Below are 16,821 nucleotides of genomic sequence, written 5' to 3'. Positions count from 1 at the left end.
GACATTATTGGTTTATAGGTGTATATATATATTCAATGAAAACCATCATATCACACATATATAATACCAAAATATGAATTTCTCAATAAATAGAATGCCATCTCATTATTATTATTATTATTAAATATTATATTTCGTTTTACATCACTATAGTATAATACACACTATATATATATAGAGAGAGAATTACCGAGAATGCGAAGTAGATTGAAATGTACAACCAGTGCCGGCTTAAACATATTCCATGCCCCTGGGTAAATTTTAAAATAATGCCCCTTAACACATAGGAAAACTTACAAATTTTTTTTAGACTTCCTTGGTTTATATAATTTTTTTTTGTGTCCCTTTCAGCTTACAATTTTCTTTTGTGCCCTTGTAGCTTGCAATTTTTTTTTTTTTGTGCTCCTTTGTGTTACACTTATGTGCCTCTTTAATTTATGTATCCGAAACGGTCGCATTGCCCGCCCTGCTAGGTAAGCCGGCACTGGGTACAACTAGCCGATGGTGGTCCTGGTGGAGGAATATCGCATGGCTCGTTAAGACAGTCTTGCAAGCTGTTCGGTGCTATGGGGAGATGCTAGCAGCGTGTTAGACACTTCCGTTCACGTGGAGTCGTCATTGCTTCTCCTCCAATGGCAACCATCACCACCAAAACCATCGTAACAGTACTCCACTTGTTCTCCATATCTCTCTTCTTGATCAATTTATTTTGGTTAAAGATTTATATGTATATTAGATTAAGACCCGTGCTTTAAAATTCCTTTTATTTATGTTGTAATTTTTATATAATATATAATATAATTTATGTGATTGTTTTTAAAAGTTGCTGTAAATAAAACATTTAACAATAAAATCATATGCTAAATATGAGGACTTGAATTTTTTGTGAGATTTCTTATGATGGTTTTGCGGATTAGCCTATTTTTTTGAAATTTATCAAATCAATCATAATAAACATTATTTCTGTTATTTAATATATAGTTGCTAGTATAATAAAAATATCTAATAATCTGCGGAAAAGCGATTAATTTTTTAAATTTTGTTGCCTATAAATGGTTAGTTAAATATTCTGTAAAGATTTTTTTTTTTTGGAATATTCTTTTTAAGAGGATTTGAAATCGAGATTTAACTAATGGTTTCAACCCATATTATAACCTATAACCTATCAAATAATTAATTTTATAATTCAGATTATATAGCCTACAAACAAGTTGTGTACTTCCGTTTTATTATATATGAGATATTTGATGGAAACTCTTTATATATATAGAGAAGAAAAGGTCAAATCTCAGTATTGCTTTAACAAGTTTTTAATGAAAATATATATAGGTATTGATTTTCATTGAAAACTGTCATCGTATCTACATATATAGTCACCACATTCATTATAGTTAAAAAAATATGTTTAATTAGTAAAAAACAGACATTCTTATTTCAACAAGAAAATCAATTATACTTTTTAAGTCAAAATAATATTTAATATTCAAAGATCACACATAATTCAATAGTACCAACTTGCATTATATATAATCTTATAATATTTGTATGATTTAAATTAATTTATTACTTTGTTGGTTTCAAACATGATCCATACAATTTATTGGGTTTGTTCGTTTGGTTGACGCAATCGGCTGTGGTAACGGTTACGTCTACAGTTTTAACCACTGAATTAAAACAACATTTAAAAATGTTAGATACAGGTCAAAGCGTTTGCCGCAGCGTCTTGACGCAGGTCAAAGTATTTACCACAGCATCTTGACGCAGGTATTTGCGGCAAGCAAACAAACAAACGTATTTGCGTTTGTCACAGCCGCAGGTATTTGCGTCAACCAAACGAACAAGCCCATTATCACCAATTTTGTTGTAGTTTGAATGATAAAATCAAAACAAATATAAATAAGCAAAATCAATTATTCTCTAGGTATTTTTTTTTCTTGGACAAACCAAGGTAATATTTAATATACAAAATAATATAAAATAAAATATTAGTAAGCAAAGACGTTGATAATGGACCCGAGACCAAATCCAGGATAAGAAGCAAGAGTTGTCTATAAAAGGGGTGAAGCAAAACTTGTATATGCCTCTCTTTTGCTTCTGTATCTTATAAATCCGCAAAACTGAATTTCGTTAAGTTACAACTCTGAATTCTTACTCCGTGGTTACCAAAGGCCAGCTCCTAGAAGTTTTTTTTTTTTTTTTTTTTGTTGTTATTTTTCTTAACATCAATGTCGATTTGTTTCAGCTCAAACCCTCGTTGATGCTTCTGTCAATTTCAAAACCTCTAAGAATTTGGTTGAAATCTCGAATTGGCACTTTACACTGATCTTTTTTTTTTAATCTTATTTTGATCTAAATTTCAAAACTTTCAAAGAATGTTGTGTAAAAACGTTTATTTTCTTTTGAATATAATTTAGGGGAATTACACTCTATAACTCAAAAAAAAATTATAATTCATTCAATAGTCATATGTAAAGGTAATATAGTATGTATTTTCTATAATAATTACAATATTATCCCTTTCTTTATTACCCTCTACCACCACTTTTTATCACCACCTCCAGCTCCACCGCTGCCCACTATCTCCGGCAGACACCGCCGACCACCATCTTCGGCGATCACTTCCGGCAATCACCGCCAGAAACCACCTCCAGCCACCACCGCCGAAAAACACCTCCGCCTACATCCGCCGGAAACCATCTCCGGCCATCACTTCCAGCCACCACTACCGATAAACACTTCCGGTCACATCCGCCGGAAACCACCTCCGGCCACCTCCGCCGGAAACCACCTCCGGCCACCTCAGCTTAAAACCACCTCCGGCCACCTCCGTCTATCACCCTCCACCACCACCTCCTCTTCCTCCAAACCATCAACACCCTCCCCATTAGTCATTTTCCCTACCCCTTATGTCATATACTTAATTTATTGAATTAATATACTATATTCTTAAATATATTTTCAGTTTTGGTTATTACACTAATTCACCCTATAATTTAACATTATTAAAAAAAAAACCTCTATTGAACAGTAATCGTAATCGATCTCGGAACTACAGATTCTCTGTCCGAAGTTGCGTATCTGAACCCCAACATGCGCACAAGTTATTTTTCTCTTTTACCAAAATAGAGAGAGAGAGAACCGTGGAAATTGGATGAATTAATGTTACTTACGAAGACTTGACTTGTTTGGATTTTTCTATATTTTTAATAATTTTAAAATTATTTTTAATGTTTTCTTTTAAAATCCTATAAAATTTACTAGATATCCTCAGTTGTTGAACGGATACATATGAAAAGGTAACCGAAACATAGAGGATCACAAAATTCAGTGTCCACCCCAACCTTTAATGCATGAATATGATCAAAAAAAAATGTACATATATCTATTGATCTTTTTTTTTGGCAACCATCTATTGATCTTAATATCTAATTATATATATATTTTATTTTTACATATACAAATAAAAGACTATAAAGATAAATCAAACATGAACAATTGAGAACCTATATCTATGCATGCATTTCTTTCATCCCTTAATTACTCTTCATCCTGCATTAACACCGCATAAACCATGTCAACTCACTATATCACACAAGTGACAAGTATATACACACACATATGATATATATAGAGAGTTACTAGCTTATTGGATTTTTTTTGTTTGTTTTTAAAGACCTTTATATTTTGATTACCGATGAGATGCTCTTATATATCTCTTTAAGACGATTTGTCTACACGCTTATATGATCATATGAAAGATATATTTTTTCGAAACCCTAGCTAACAGTCTCGTGTTCACTCGTCTCCGTCTCCAAAACGACTGAGATAAGTATTATTATATGCTTTGTGATTATCAACGTACGCATGTCAATCTGGTATTTAATATACATGACTCATGCGTAGTGATGTTAAGATGGGTCTACCCTACCCATTAACACTCTGCCCATTTAGTATTATACCCTTTTATATGTTACCCATTTAGAACCATGTCCATTTATTTTTGTTGTTTTTACAAGTACCCATTTAGGCTTTTATGATTTTTTTTTCTACAATAATTTTTTGAACAGAGTTTAATCTGTTGCAAAGTTATAACATGCCCTGATGTCCAAAACGAGTTTGTTGCAAATTATAATAGTTAAAATTATAATTTGTTGCAAAGTTTAAAATTATAATATGTTTAAAAAAGGAACACAATACACAACAAAGTAATCAAACTACCAATGTAACCAAATACAAACATCTTCACAAGTCACAACCCAAACTGATTACCAAAAACAAGTCCTAAATCTCCTGATTACTCCCTGGGTAGTCCCTTGCCCACTCCTCTGTTACACAGTCAACTACTTTTTCCGTAGGGTCTATATATTCCTGCTTGACAGAGAGTAGAAAAAGAGGTAGTTGCTCAAAATAGGTAGTAGACAATGAAACAATTGATATACAAGGAGAGAGAGAGAGAGAAAGAGAGAGAGAGAGGATGTGCACGTCTCGTTTATGCTTATAACTCGAGAGATGCTTCATGAAATTTTGAGGGCTTTGGGAATCGAAATTGCAAGATTGTAGTTTAGCGTGGCAGATGATAACTCGCCCGTGTCACTGCACTTCTCCTGAACAAGTGGTGCGCTTCTGGTCTCATTATTATCATCATCCGCGTACCCTAGTAATCTTTCCCAAAACCATTCTCTACAAGTTTTCTTTTTTTGAATAAAATGTAAAATCTATTCGAAAAAGTAGTTTTTACATCAAGTGCAACATGTAGTTAATTCAAGTTTTGAAATGAAACTAGAGTTTGTGTTTACAAATTGGATAACTGAAAAGTGCTATTGGTGCCTTCAGCGCGAGTCCAACCACTTCTCCATACAGCGTGTGAGTTTCCCTCCATCTTGAAGCGAGAGCAGCCTGTTCCGGACCTGCCTGTCGAGATGTTTGATGAGCTGAGCAGAGCTATACAAGTTTTCAGGATTGTCAAATATTGATACTCGATTGAATAAACCAGAAAAGGTTGTATAGCATCCGTTTTTGTAGCCGGGTCAGATCCCAAGCCAAGACAGTGTGCACCAGATCATCACTGAAGCCGGAGCAGGATTTTGACCTCGCCAGTCCACCATATCCGCATACATGAGTGAGTTTATGCTTTCTGTTCCAGTACAGAGGAGAAAAGGATTATTTCAGCTATTAACCAAAACAAAGCAAAAAAACACAAAAATTGAGGTTAAATGGGTAGTTTTGTATGTAGATAAGGTGTATTGTTTTTGCTGTAAGTTATTTCAGACTCATGGTCAATTAAGTTTATTAGCAACAGAAGGTTTAAGAGATTGGAAATATATCGGTGATAGGCTAAAAAATCATGAGAAAAGTGTGGAACATATGGCTAATATGAGGATAATTTGGAATGATGTAAAAGTTAGATTTCAAAGTAATCTAACTATTGTTTAAGAATTCCAAAAAGAAAATGCAAAAGAAAAAGAACGTTGGAGACAAGTTTTATACAGAATAATTGTGAAATGTCTTTCCAAAAGAAATCTCACGTTTCGGGGTTCAACTAATAAACTTTATCAAGATAGTAATAGGGATGATTGAGATGATTGCTGAATTGAGTTTGATTATGCAGGATTATATTAGACGCATCCAAACTCAAGAGATACATCATCAATATCTTGGTCATAACATTCAAAATGAGCTGATTTCTCTTCTCGCTTATTAGGTCAGGTTTTCTATCACAAGTGTTATTAAAGAGGCAAAATACTTTTCTATTATCCTTGATTGTACACCCGACGTGAGTCATCAAGAACAAATGAGTATAATAGTACGATGTGTAAATATGTCAAATGAAAGGATAAAAATATAAGAGTATTTCTTAGAGTTTCTGAAAGTAGATAGTACCTCAGTACTAGGCCTCTTTTAAGAATTACAAAATGATCTTAAGTCACTTGATCTTGATATTAAGAATGTGAGAGGATAAGGTTACCATAATGGTTCTAATATAAAAGGAAAAGACCAAGGAGTTCAAGCGAATGCTAGAAATAAATCCGAAAGCATTGTTTATGCCATGTTCATGTCAAAGCTTGAATCTAGTTGTTAGTGACATGGAATATTCTTGCTTGAAAGCTGTATCTTTTTTTGGGATTGTGCAACACATATATACTTTATTTTCAGGCTCTACCAAAAGATGGAATGTTTTACTTAAGCATGTTCTATGTTTTACGGTAAAAAATCTTTCTAATACTCGATGGGAGAGTCGAATCAAAAGTGTCAAGGCTATAAGATATCAAACTCCTCAAATAAGGTCAGTTTTACTAGAATTATATACTTTGTGTGATGATGTTATATCAAATAGTGAAACTGAAATTTTGGTAGATGCACTTGAAAATTTTGAGTTTTTACTTGGGATAGTAATGTGGCATGACATTTTGTTTGCTATTAACTTGGTGAGTAAGAACTTACAAGCTAAAACTATGTGTATTGATAATGCAATGATGCAAGTAGAAGGTGTGATGTCTTTTTTTGAGAAATATAGAAATGATGGATGTTGATGTCGTATTTCCAAGTAAGCGTCGGAGGTTTAGGAAAAAACAGTTTGACGAGAACAGTAATGATGAAGTAATTCAAACACCCTACAATGCTTTTAAAATTGATTTTCTTTTTTATTGTAGTGGATATGTCAATCACTTAGAGATTTGAGGAAACGAGAACATTTGAGACTGTTTTTGGATTTTTATATAATTCAGTGAAACTAAAGTCACTTGATGCTATTGAATTAAGAGAAAGGTGCACTAATTTTCATAATACATTTTTTCATTGTGGTTCGTCGGATGTTGATTTGGATGACTTTTTCTCTGAGTTAAGAATATTGCATGTGACTTTATGGTATGAAGCAATGACACCTATTGAGGTTCTTGAGTTTGTAAAAAATATTGGTTGTTATCCAAACGTTGTTATTGATTCTCGACTTTTACTAACCATTCATGTGACAGCGGAAAGGAGTTTCTCTAAGCTAAAATTGCAGAAAAATTATTTGTGATCATCAATGTCTCAAGAAAGATTGAAAGGTTTAGCAATTTTATGGTTTTAAAAAGATGTATTAGAGAGTTTGGATTTTGAAACAATTATCAATGATTTTGCGTCTACAAAAGATAGAATGAAACATTTCATATGATTATTATTCTCCTGAAATAATTGATATTTTCTCTTTTGTTTCAGATCTAGCTACATTTCAGCACTATATCCTGTATAGACCAAAAACCTCTGATGGACGGTGGAAGAGGAGGCTAAGTCCACCTCACGACCATCCTCAAAAGTGTCCTCGCGTTACTTCTCCGAGACTTGTCGCCGTGGCACTCTAAGGACTAATCTGGTTGGTGGTGGTGGATACGGGAAAAAACAAGAAACCAAGTTCCTCCTATTCCACTTCTTCCGGCGAAAAGCCATCCAATATTAATTGCTAGCACCGATCTTATGGCTTTTGTACGTTCTCCCCACAATGCCCCTGTAGGGTTTTCACGTTTTGGTGGGATATGGTGGTGTATTACTCAACTCCACGCTGGTTTCTTGGAGACCAATTAAGTATGGCGGTTTGCTTTCGCATAGCCCTAGACCTACTGATTTCTTGGACAGCAAGTTTGTGGAGTGAAAGATATGACAATCTTGGTCATGGTGGTTGATCATGGAAGTAATGGAGAAGATAATCATCATAATGGCATCAAACGGCTGATATATTATTACACATATAATCTTATACCATATCACTAACTAGAACATCTAACCTAGAAACTCATTTTTTGGCTACAAGAGAAATAATATTTTAGTAGAGTGAGTGTTGGATCTGTCGATATTGGAATTGGAAGAATTTTTTTTATTGGATCTCTATTTATTAAATAAAACATGTTAATGATTTTAGAAAAGTAGATTTTATTATCATGCATGTACGTAGTGAATTTCCGGGTCTGTTCCGGTTTGAGGTTGCTCATACAAACCGGGTCTGATTTAGTAAATTACTTTATCTCCCGTTCCTAACAAAAATAGGAAAGAAGAAAGAACAAACAAAAAAAAGCTCGAGCTCTATAAATTGGTGTTTAATACTTGTGTTCGTTAACAAACAGATCGTTCCCTCCAAATCGAAACAACCGGTTCTCAAGAACCTTCTGGATAATTCCAATAACTTGAGTAAGAAGCTAGATAGAATAGGTATAAGGATTTAACTAATATTTGTTATCCTATTAGGTTAAGGAAGCTTTAAACCCATAAATAATAAACAAGAGCCTATGCGGGTGTTATTATTTTCTTCAAGTTCTTTTGATTTTACAAAACCAAGCTAGATCTTTCTTCTCCGGCTCATCGTTTTATGGATAATCTTAAAACTTTCTTCTCCGGCAAGGAACCTGATGGGTTCACAATTAAAGATACTTACGCCGCCTGGTATAGAACTTTGACGGAGGTACATCTACCTCTGATCTTGCGATCTATTTGTTCCGAAGATTCCTGCAGTAACCTCAAAGAGGTGAATTCAGGCGTGCTCAAACACCTTAACTCCTTCTACGATGACCTAGAGCGCCACGTCGATGAGAAAGCAATCAGCCACATCGTCTCCACTTCGTTGCACAGATCGCTCGAGTCGCCGCTTCTATTCCTGGGAGACCTCCATCCCATTATCTTCACTAACCTACTCAGAGATTTCTTGGACCCAGCGGTTCCAGAAGATACATCTACTGTTTTACTGGAACTGGAACGCTCGTCTGGATTTGTGAACGCGTGGAAAGATTCACCAACCGACGAGCTCAAACAAAGGCTCGAAGAGATAGAATGCAGTACAGAAACTATCGTGTGTGCCTTATTGGAAAAGACGAGATGTGTTCTGCGAGATAATTACGTGGCAAGAGTTATAGAAAATTGGATCTCCAGCCACCGTCATTCTCAAGAACAAGAAGGGAAGAGAAACAAAACAGCCAACCAAACGACGGCGGATGAGGGCTTCACCAAGGAGGTGACGGATGAACTTATTCTAATTTTCAAAGAAAGCAATAGGCGGAGAAAGAGTGTTATTGATAGCATTATGGAGGTACTAAATGAGCACCAGAAAACTGTATACCTTGAACGGCTTTTACATATCCTAGTTGGGATTAAAGATGAGGTTAGTCACCATTCTTGAACAAAAATAAGTTTAGTATTATCACTAGATTAAGGCTTTTCTTTTCAGCTAATTATACACGTTATGTCTAAATGTATTTTAGGTATATGGTTTTGATGATAATCAGGAAGCAAATAAAGTGCATCTTCTAAAGACACCAAAAAAAGGTAAATATATAGGGTTTCTTCTTGCATGTGCATCCTCCACTACTTTCTCCTTCTCTGTTCTCTCTCTCTCTGCTTTCATATAATTTTGTTTTGTTTTTTTGCTTTTTTTTTTTGTTTACGTGACAGATAAAATAGACTTGAGACTCATGCTCACCAATTTTATTGGTGGAATGATCACTGTTCCGACCTACCTTGACCTCAAGGGGACTATGACGAGAATGGATATACTTGGAGCAGTGATTGAGTTTGCTTCTGCTATATTTTGTGCTTTTGGGTCATCTTTGAACACATCAATGACTAAGGGACAACCTCTCTGGCAGTCAATTAAAGATTCAATCTGCACAGCCTTGTCCTTCTTATTGGGAGGGACAATTATCCTCATAGGGGGGTTTCTGATAAAGGACAGGCCATCCAAGATAATTGTCTCCATTGCAGCCACTTCTGCGTTGTTTGCTTTCATATTGCTTATCTTCTACTACAGCAACACCAAGCTTCAAAGAAAGAAACTCCAGAAATCTTTGTGGGGTAGGTTTTTTCAATGTAGTTCTTATAGCATGTAAACTTGGTTTGGCAGACTTTGTCCAATATTTGAAGAGATGAGGCCACCGCACGACCATCCTCAAAAGTGTCCTCGCGTTACTTCTCCGAGACTTGTCGCCGTGGCACTCTAAGGACTAATCTGGTTGGTGGTGGTGGATACGGGAAAAAAACAAGAAACCAAGTTCCTCCTATTCCACTTCTTCCGGAGAAAAGCCATCCAATATTAATTGCTAGCACCGATCTTATGGCTTTTGTACGTTCTCCCCACAATGCCCCTGTAGGGTTTTCACGTTTTGGTGGGATATGATGGTGTATTACTCAACTCCACGCTGGTTTCTTGGAGACCAATTAAGTATGGCGGTTTGCTTTCGCATAGCCCTAGACCTACTGATTTCTTGGACAGCAAGTTTGTGGAGTGAAAGATATGACAATCTTGGTCATGGTGGTTGATCATGGAAGTAATGGAGAAGATAATCATCATAATGGCACCAAACGGCTGATATATTATTACACACATAATCTTATACCATATCACTAACTAGAACATCTAACCTAGAAACTCATTTTTGGCTACAAGAAATAATATTTTAGTAGAGTGAGTGTTGGATCTGTCGATATTGGAATTGGAAGAATTTTTTTTATTGGATCTCTATTTATTAAATAAAACATGTTAATGATTTTAGAAAAGTAGATTTTATTATCATGCATGTACGTAGTGAATTAAATTGATTAAATTGTGTGTTGTTTCATTGTTTGGTGGGAAGCGTCTATATGTGTATGTGGGTTTGGAAAACTCATGATCTACGTCGTATCTTCGAAATTCTACTATATCGTGTTGTATTTTACATTTGCAGTTCTCTACCAGTTACTCTTCTAACGGTTAGTGATTTGGTTTTATTTATGAGCACCAGAACTTGCGTTACTTCTTCTTCTTTTCTGTGTCAACACAACCAAAACTCCCATATACTATTGGAAAATATAAAAATATACTATTGGAAAAAAAAATACGAGAGATGTATTAGATGAGAACAATACTATATAGACTAATAATAAATAAATAAACATATATATGTAGATAATATATTAAATAAATTACATTGAAGAAAATATGAATAGATAAAATTAAACAATTAATAGTACCATCTAACTTTAACTAAACTGATAGTTCTCATAACCCCTAGTATATCCAAAAATAACACTTATAACATCGAGAGATTTGGGGGAATGAATGAATGTATTATATGTTTCATAAGATTGTGTCAGCTTCACTGGAGTTTAGTTCGAAAATTTAATATGTGTGGGGTCAATCTTTAACCAAAAGTAAAGATGAGGACCTCTAATGCAAAATGTTGAAGCATTGTTTCAGATGCTAAAAATCTTGTTTTTTTTAATCCATAAATTGTTCATCTTTATTGTTCTTCTGCGATTTACACAAAGGTAGAGAAGTTTTTAAACCCATGAATCTCTCTGTACTTCTCTCTGTCTATGTGTGTTTGTTATTATGTCGTTTATGCAATTGGCAAGTTTATCACTTGAGATCTATCATCTTCTAATAGTTGCACATCATGTGTTTGTATAAATGCCTAAGAGAGCTGCTTGCTCTGAGTTTCCTATTTTCTATTAGCTTTTTTGGTTTTGTGGATGACAATTAGATAGTTTGGTATTTAAATTTTGATCCTTTCTTTGATCTTGTTTAGGACATCATGACATTCTGAGAGATCGGTAGATGATGACGCTTACTCAACTGGTTCCTTCTACTTCAGACAAGCTTTTCTTTTTCTCCAGCTTCCTCCACCCTTCAACGCCTCTGGAGATTCGAAGATGTAGCATCAGTACTAAAACCCGTTCCAAGAAACTCGGAAGTCTGTCTTTAAACATCTCATGTGCAGCTCACAAGATTGTTAGGAGTCCATCTTTAGACAGACATGTAGTGAAGCAGAACAGAGTTCGGTTTGTGCAGAAGTTGAAAACTTTACTTCTCTCCAAACCAAAGCATTACATACCTATTCAGATCCTCTACAAATGCAGATCTTACCTCGGCATCGAAAACCCTCGTGCAATTATATCCATGATCCGTCGGTATCCCACAGTCTTCCAGCTTTTTACAACACCTACGCCACATTTGCCTATGAATGCCACTAAGCCTTTATCTCAACTCTGTGTCCGTATGACATCGGCTGCATCATCCCTTGCAATGCAAGAATTGAATCTCAAGTCTGAGATTTCTGATAAATTGGCTACTAAACTCCAGAAGCTGCTAATGTTGTCATCTCACCGCAGGTTGCTTTTGTCTAAACTTGTTCACATTGGACCAGATTTTGGCTTCCCTCCTAATTTCAGGTCCAGGCTCTGCAATGACTATCCGGAAAAGTTCAAGACTGTGGATACATCCTATGGAAGAGCGCTTGAACTTGTCTCGTGGGATCCAGAGTTGGCGAACCAAATGCCATGTCCTGAAGTTGATGGGGGTTTGATTGTTGATCGTCCTTTGAAGTTCAAGCGTTTGAATCTTCGTAAAGGTTTAAACTTGAAGAGGCGTCACCAAGATTTCTTGATAAGATTCAGAGAATCACCTGATGTGTGTCCTTACAAAATGGCATCTGAGTGTCTGGCGAACGAGTCAGTCGAGGCCGAGAAGCGAGCGTGCGCAGTTTTAAGAGAGGTGTTGGGGTTAACGGTTGAGAAAAGAACGCTGATAGACAATTTGACACATTTCAGGAAGGAGTTTTCTTTACCAAACAAGTTAAGAGCGTTGATAGTGAGGCATCCAGAGCTATTCTATGTGAGTGTAAAAGGCACGAGAGACTCTGTGTTTCTAGTCGAAGCATACAGCGACAATGGTGATCTTCTAGAGAAAGATGATACATTGGTGATCAGAGAACGTTTGGTAAATCATTCAAGAAGGTAAGAGAAATAGACGTGAACGGAGAAGAAAACTTGGTGATAAAAACAGAGAAGACTATATCAATGATAATGACAGAGATGAATCTATTATTGATGATTATAATAGAGATCGGGATGATGAATATGAAGATGTGTTTGAGAATTTGTTTGATTCAGAAGATTCAGGTGTGGAATATCGTTTCGACGAAGAAGATGATGATGAGGCGTGGGTTAATAACGGTGAAAATGTAGAGTATTGGAGTAGAAAGCTTTCTTCTTCTTCAGGTAGTAACATTGATAAAGCAAAGAGTGGTGTAGAATCATGGTGATTAAAATGTTTAAGAAAAAAGTAGAAATGCTCTCTGTCTCTCCTAGTCTTATAGGTAAACAACTTGTAACAAATGTAACGCAAGTGGCACAGTAATTTTACCAACAAAATTGTCACTGTTATGAAGCGGTAATAATTTAAATTGAGCTCTGTGTTGTAAACTTGTAATACGTTGAGTGGGGCTTACGAAGAATGAAAGGAAGAGGCCTTTTTATCGAAAAGGCCCATTAAGATTGTTAACCCTGTTCAAAAGTCCCACATCGCTTAGGTGAAAAGAAGAAGCTGTGTTTATATATCGATAGATTCGAGTATGTGATTGTTCCTTCGGGGACCTCCGATAAAATTGGAACGATACAGAGAAGATTAGCATGGCCCTGCATCAAGGATGACACGCACAAATCGAGAAATTATCCAAATTTTTTTTTGCCAAATTTTTCCAGTTCGGGGTTTAACGTTTCTTGTAGAACCCTAAAATTTTACTTAATACACTAGAGCTGGAACTTGTATAAGCTAAGACAATTTGATTGGTTCGTTGTTGCAGAGTTCTAATGGTGGGAGAGACTTTCTGTCTCTGTTTGTTTCGAGACGGCGACACAACCAATTCGTTTTTGTTAACCAGATTACGGGTACGAATTGTATTGAGCGAGATTCCGGTTAAGTAATAAACCAACGGGTTCGACCTGTGCCGTTACCATCTAGTTGGTGAGAGGGTTTCTGGATAACTAATGTGTGTCTGTAAGAATCTGAAGGTACAAATAGTTGAGAAGGTTAGTGGAAATGTTTTTTTTTCTTTCTTTTTTGATCAAAGTGGAAATGTTAAGAGTAGAAAAATCATCAACCTTTTGATATTTGTATATTCGAAAATTTGTTGATTACACAAGAACACAAGTGCTACTGTTTGTTATCTTATTCTCACTGAGAAGAGCGAATTAGCATACAAAACTGTGCGCGTTCCCTTTCTTATTTTCTCAACTGTTGTTCAAGTCTCTCTATGGCTGCGCCAACACCACTTGTGACCTCGCCGTGGTGGCTTGTGTCCTCGTTATTGCCTTCGTTTGCTTTCTGCATGAGCTTCACTTGTAACCACCCTGTAGAATCAATGTTGTTTTCACTTTTAGTTCTAGCCAGCTTTCCAAAACTCCCGGATGCTTTCTAATATGGTAATAAATTGTAAGACTTAATTATGCAAGACGCAAAGTGATTACCAAGAGGGAAGCAGACTGTGGCTCCAAGAACTGAACCAAGCAACACATTTCGCGCACGCCAAGCAAGAGACCCAGGCACTGCCATATTTGATTAGAGATAAACGATACGTTAGAAACACAAAAAGTTAACATCTTCTTAAATCTAATTAGCCACAACTCCAAAAAAAGAGGATGCAAAGAGTATGGGATGTATCAGTACTGATTAGGCCAAACACTGCAGCAGTAGCAGAACCAGCTCCAACGACATTAAAAACATCATGGACTCCTCGTGTCTCAGCTAAAAAGTTTTGTAGACTGAAGAACGAGGCAGTGAACATCCCAAGACGCATCCCTCCAATAAGAGAACCACGAGTTACTCGGATGAATCTTTTCTCCATAGCATCTCGCATCAACCTGTGTTGTTCACGTTTATCCTGTGTACTACCCATCTTCAACATCACTTCAGCATCTTTACTCTGTTTCAATCCACAGGCACTGATATTAAGCATGGGAGATCAAATTCAGCTAAAAAGTCTTAACCTTTTTGATATCTTATGGGTTCAGTTCATTTACTAATACTAGCATACACAAAGATAGTGGAATCTCAGATCGTCTAAACCTATCTAGTGCCTGAAAAGTAACCAACTTTAATCTGAAAAATGGAATGCAGACATACCACAGAAGCAGAAGCTTCTTTGCTGCCTCCATATAGCAATCCTGCAAAGACCCCAACCACAGTTGCTGTTCCCCAGTTTGGATTCCCAGCTAATCTTGAAGAATTCTGTTTCATAATAACACAATCAACCCACTTTAAAACCTGAACTTTCCATAATGACAATCACAACAACAAATTCAAAATCATCGATTTGTCAATGCGTAAAATCGAAAAAAGAAATGAAATTTCAAGTAAGAGATCCCGATTCGTATGATCCTAATCGGTGTATTTGAGCAATAAAACCCTAAACCCGTTTCTAGCATAAGGAATTGTATATATATATATATAGAGAGAGAGAGAGAACAAAATAATCTCACGCCTGGGATGGGTTCTTCAGGTTTTTCTACCGCTTCCATTGATCTAACAGTGTCGAAGTCGCCAAAGTAAACGAGAAAGATGAAATTCGAATCTCCCCCTCCGCTGTTATCGAAAGGTAGAAGACGACGAGGACATTTTCATTAATCGTCGCCGATCAATCTTAACCGATCTTTCCTAAACCGACTGAGTCTGTCTTAACCGGTCGATTAAACCAATTCTTTATGTTTTTTTTTTAAAACTCCGAAACGACGTCGTTATTGTCTTCCTTGCTCCTATGTTCTTCTCTGTTTTGCTTTAGCCGCCGGGAAACAAATTCGGTAGAGAGAGAGTTCGGCATGGACGCAGCACATTGCTATCTCGAAGGAAACGCCGACGCTGTTGAGTTCTGTCCTCACGAGCCTTACGTGAACTTGCTTGCAGCTTCTACTTACACACTCCAAGAAGGAGATTCTCCCTCTCGATCTGGTTCTGTGTATCTATTTGACGTCGGAGATGGGGAAGATGTTGGTTTGAATCTTCTTCAGAGGATTGACACCGCCGGAGTTTTCGATATCCGGTGGAGTCGTGACAACGATGGAGGCGGAAACGTGGCGCTTGCTCAAGCTGATGCTGATGGATGCTTGAGAGTTTACAAGATCGATGACACTGAAGTTAAAGGTAATGTTTTTAAAATCTTGTAAGCTCATTATAGTAGATGAACATGGTAACTTAGGTTAAAAACTTCTTCTTTTGATGCTGCTGATGAGTTTATGAGTAGTCTATTGAAACAAGATTGAAGCTTTCAATGCAATTGGATCAATTGTTTAATGTGCATCTAAGTTCTGTTTGTGATATGATTAAAGTTTTATCCTTTGAAACAGGTTACTCTCTGAGAGAAGTCGCTGGTGAAAAGATAAGCTCATCAATGTGTCTTTGTTTGGATTGGAATCAATCATCAACATCAATCGTAGTTGGTTTATCAGATGGCTCTGCTTCAGTTGTTTCATTCACTGATTCTAATCTAGAGACAGTTCAAGAATGGAAAGGGCATGACTTTGAGCTTTGGACGGCCTCATTTGATCTTAACAATGCTAATTTAGTCTACACTGGATCAGATGATTGCAAGTTCAGCTGTTGGGATATCAGAGATAGTCCAACCGAGAATCGTGTTTTTCAGAATTCCAAAGTTCATACGATGGGTGTTTGCTGTATTTCCCCAAGTCCAAGTGATCCTTACTCTATATTCACTGGTAGTTATGATGAAACACTAAGAGTGTGGGACACGAGGTCTGTTACTAGACCTGTGAACGAAACATCGTTGTCTCTAGGTGGAGGAGTGTGGAGAATCAAGCATCATCCTTCTCTGAGCGGTGTTGTATTGGCTGCTTGTATGCACAACGGTTTTGCTGTAGCGAAGGTTAGTGATGGGAAAGGTGAAGTGTTGGAGAGTTATAACAAGCATGATTCTCTTGCTTATGGAGCAGATTGGTACCGAGGGAAAGGTCAGAAGCAAAGCGTTGTGGCAACTTGTTCGTTCTATGATCGCCTTCTTCGATTATGGATGCCAGAAAACTGCATTTGAGCTC

At 36.4% G+C, this 16,821-nt stretch overlaps 2 protein-coding genes, 1 long non-coding RNA gene, 1 other non-coding gene and 1 pseudogene across 5 annotated transcripts; 4 read left to right on the top strand and 1 right to left on the bottom strand.

Moving 5' to 3' along the window:
• The first annotated feature begins 11,126 nt into the window (after positions 1-11,126).
• LOC104726911 (protein WHAT'S THIS FACTOR 1 homolog, chloroplastic-like) lies at positions 11,127-13,200 on the top strand (annotated as a pseudogene). The gene is made up of 2 exons (XR_015570684.1): positions 11,127-11,265; positions 11,526-13,200. The product of XR_015570684.1 is annotated as a protein WHAT'S THIS FACTOR 1 homolog, chloroplastic-like (transcript).
• Positions 13,201-13,317: 117 nt separating this feature from the next.
• LOC147935596 (uncharacterized) lies at positions 13,318-13,981 on the top strand. The gene is made up of 2 exons (XR_015573055.1): positions 13,318-13,478; positions 13,581-13,981. It is a non-coding gene; the product is annotated as an uncharacterized LOC147935596 (long non-coding RNA).
• On the top strand, positions 13,358-13,460 carry LOC147935597 (U6 spliceosomal RNA). Its single transcript, XR_015573229.1, has one exon. It is a non-coding gene; the product is annotated as a U6 spliceosomal RNA (small nuclear RNA).
• LOC104726909 (uncharacterized) lies at positions 13,861-15,442 on the bottom strand. The gene is made up of 5 exons (XM_010445876.2): positions 15,256-15,442; positions 14,900-15,004; positions 14,444-14,699; positions 14,245-14,322; positions 13,861-14,127 (listed from the first exon to the last, which is right to left on the bottom strand). The coding sequence occupies exons 1-5, from the start codon at positions 15,292-15,294 to the stop codon at positions 14,000-14,002; spliced, it is 606 nt and encodes a 201-aa protein (XP_010444178.2). The 5' UTR covers positions 15,295-15,442; the 3' UTR covers positions 13,861-13,999.
• Positions 15,443-15,591: 149 nt separating this feature from the next.
• Positions 15,592-16,785, top strand: LOC104726910 (uncharacterized). The gene is given in 3 exon segments (XM_019232827.2): positions 15,592-15,913; positions 16,117-16,601; positions 16,603-16,785. Coding segments are annotated over 3 exon segments (852 nt in total). The 3' UTR covers positions 16,648-16,785.
• Positions 16,786-16,821: the final 36 nt, after the last annotated feature.

The sequence above is a fragment of the Camelina sativa genome, chromosome 11 (assembly GCF_030686135.1).
Source record: "Camelina sativa cultivar CO46 ecotype springtype chromosome 11, ASM3068613v1".
Taxonomy (NCBI): Eukaryota; Viridiplantae; Streptophyta; class Magnoliopsida; order Brassicales; family Brassicaceae; genus Camelina; species Camelina sativa.
Note: the sequence above shows the minus strand (reverse complement) of the source record. Positions and strands in the feature narration are given on the sequence as shown.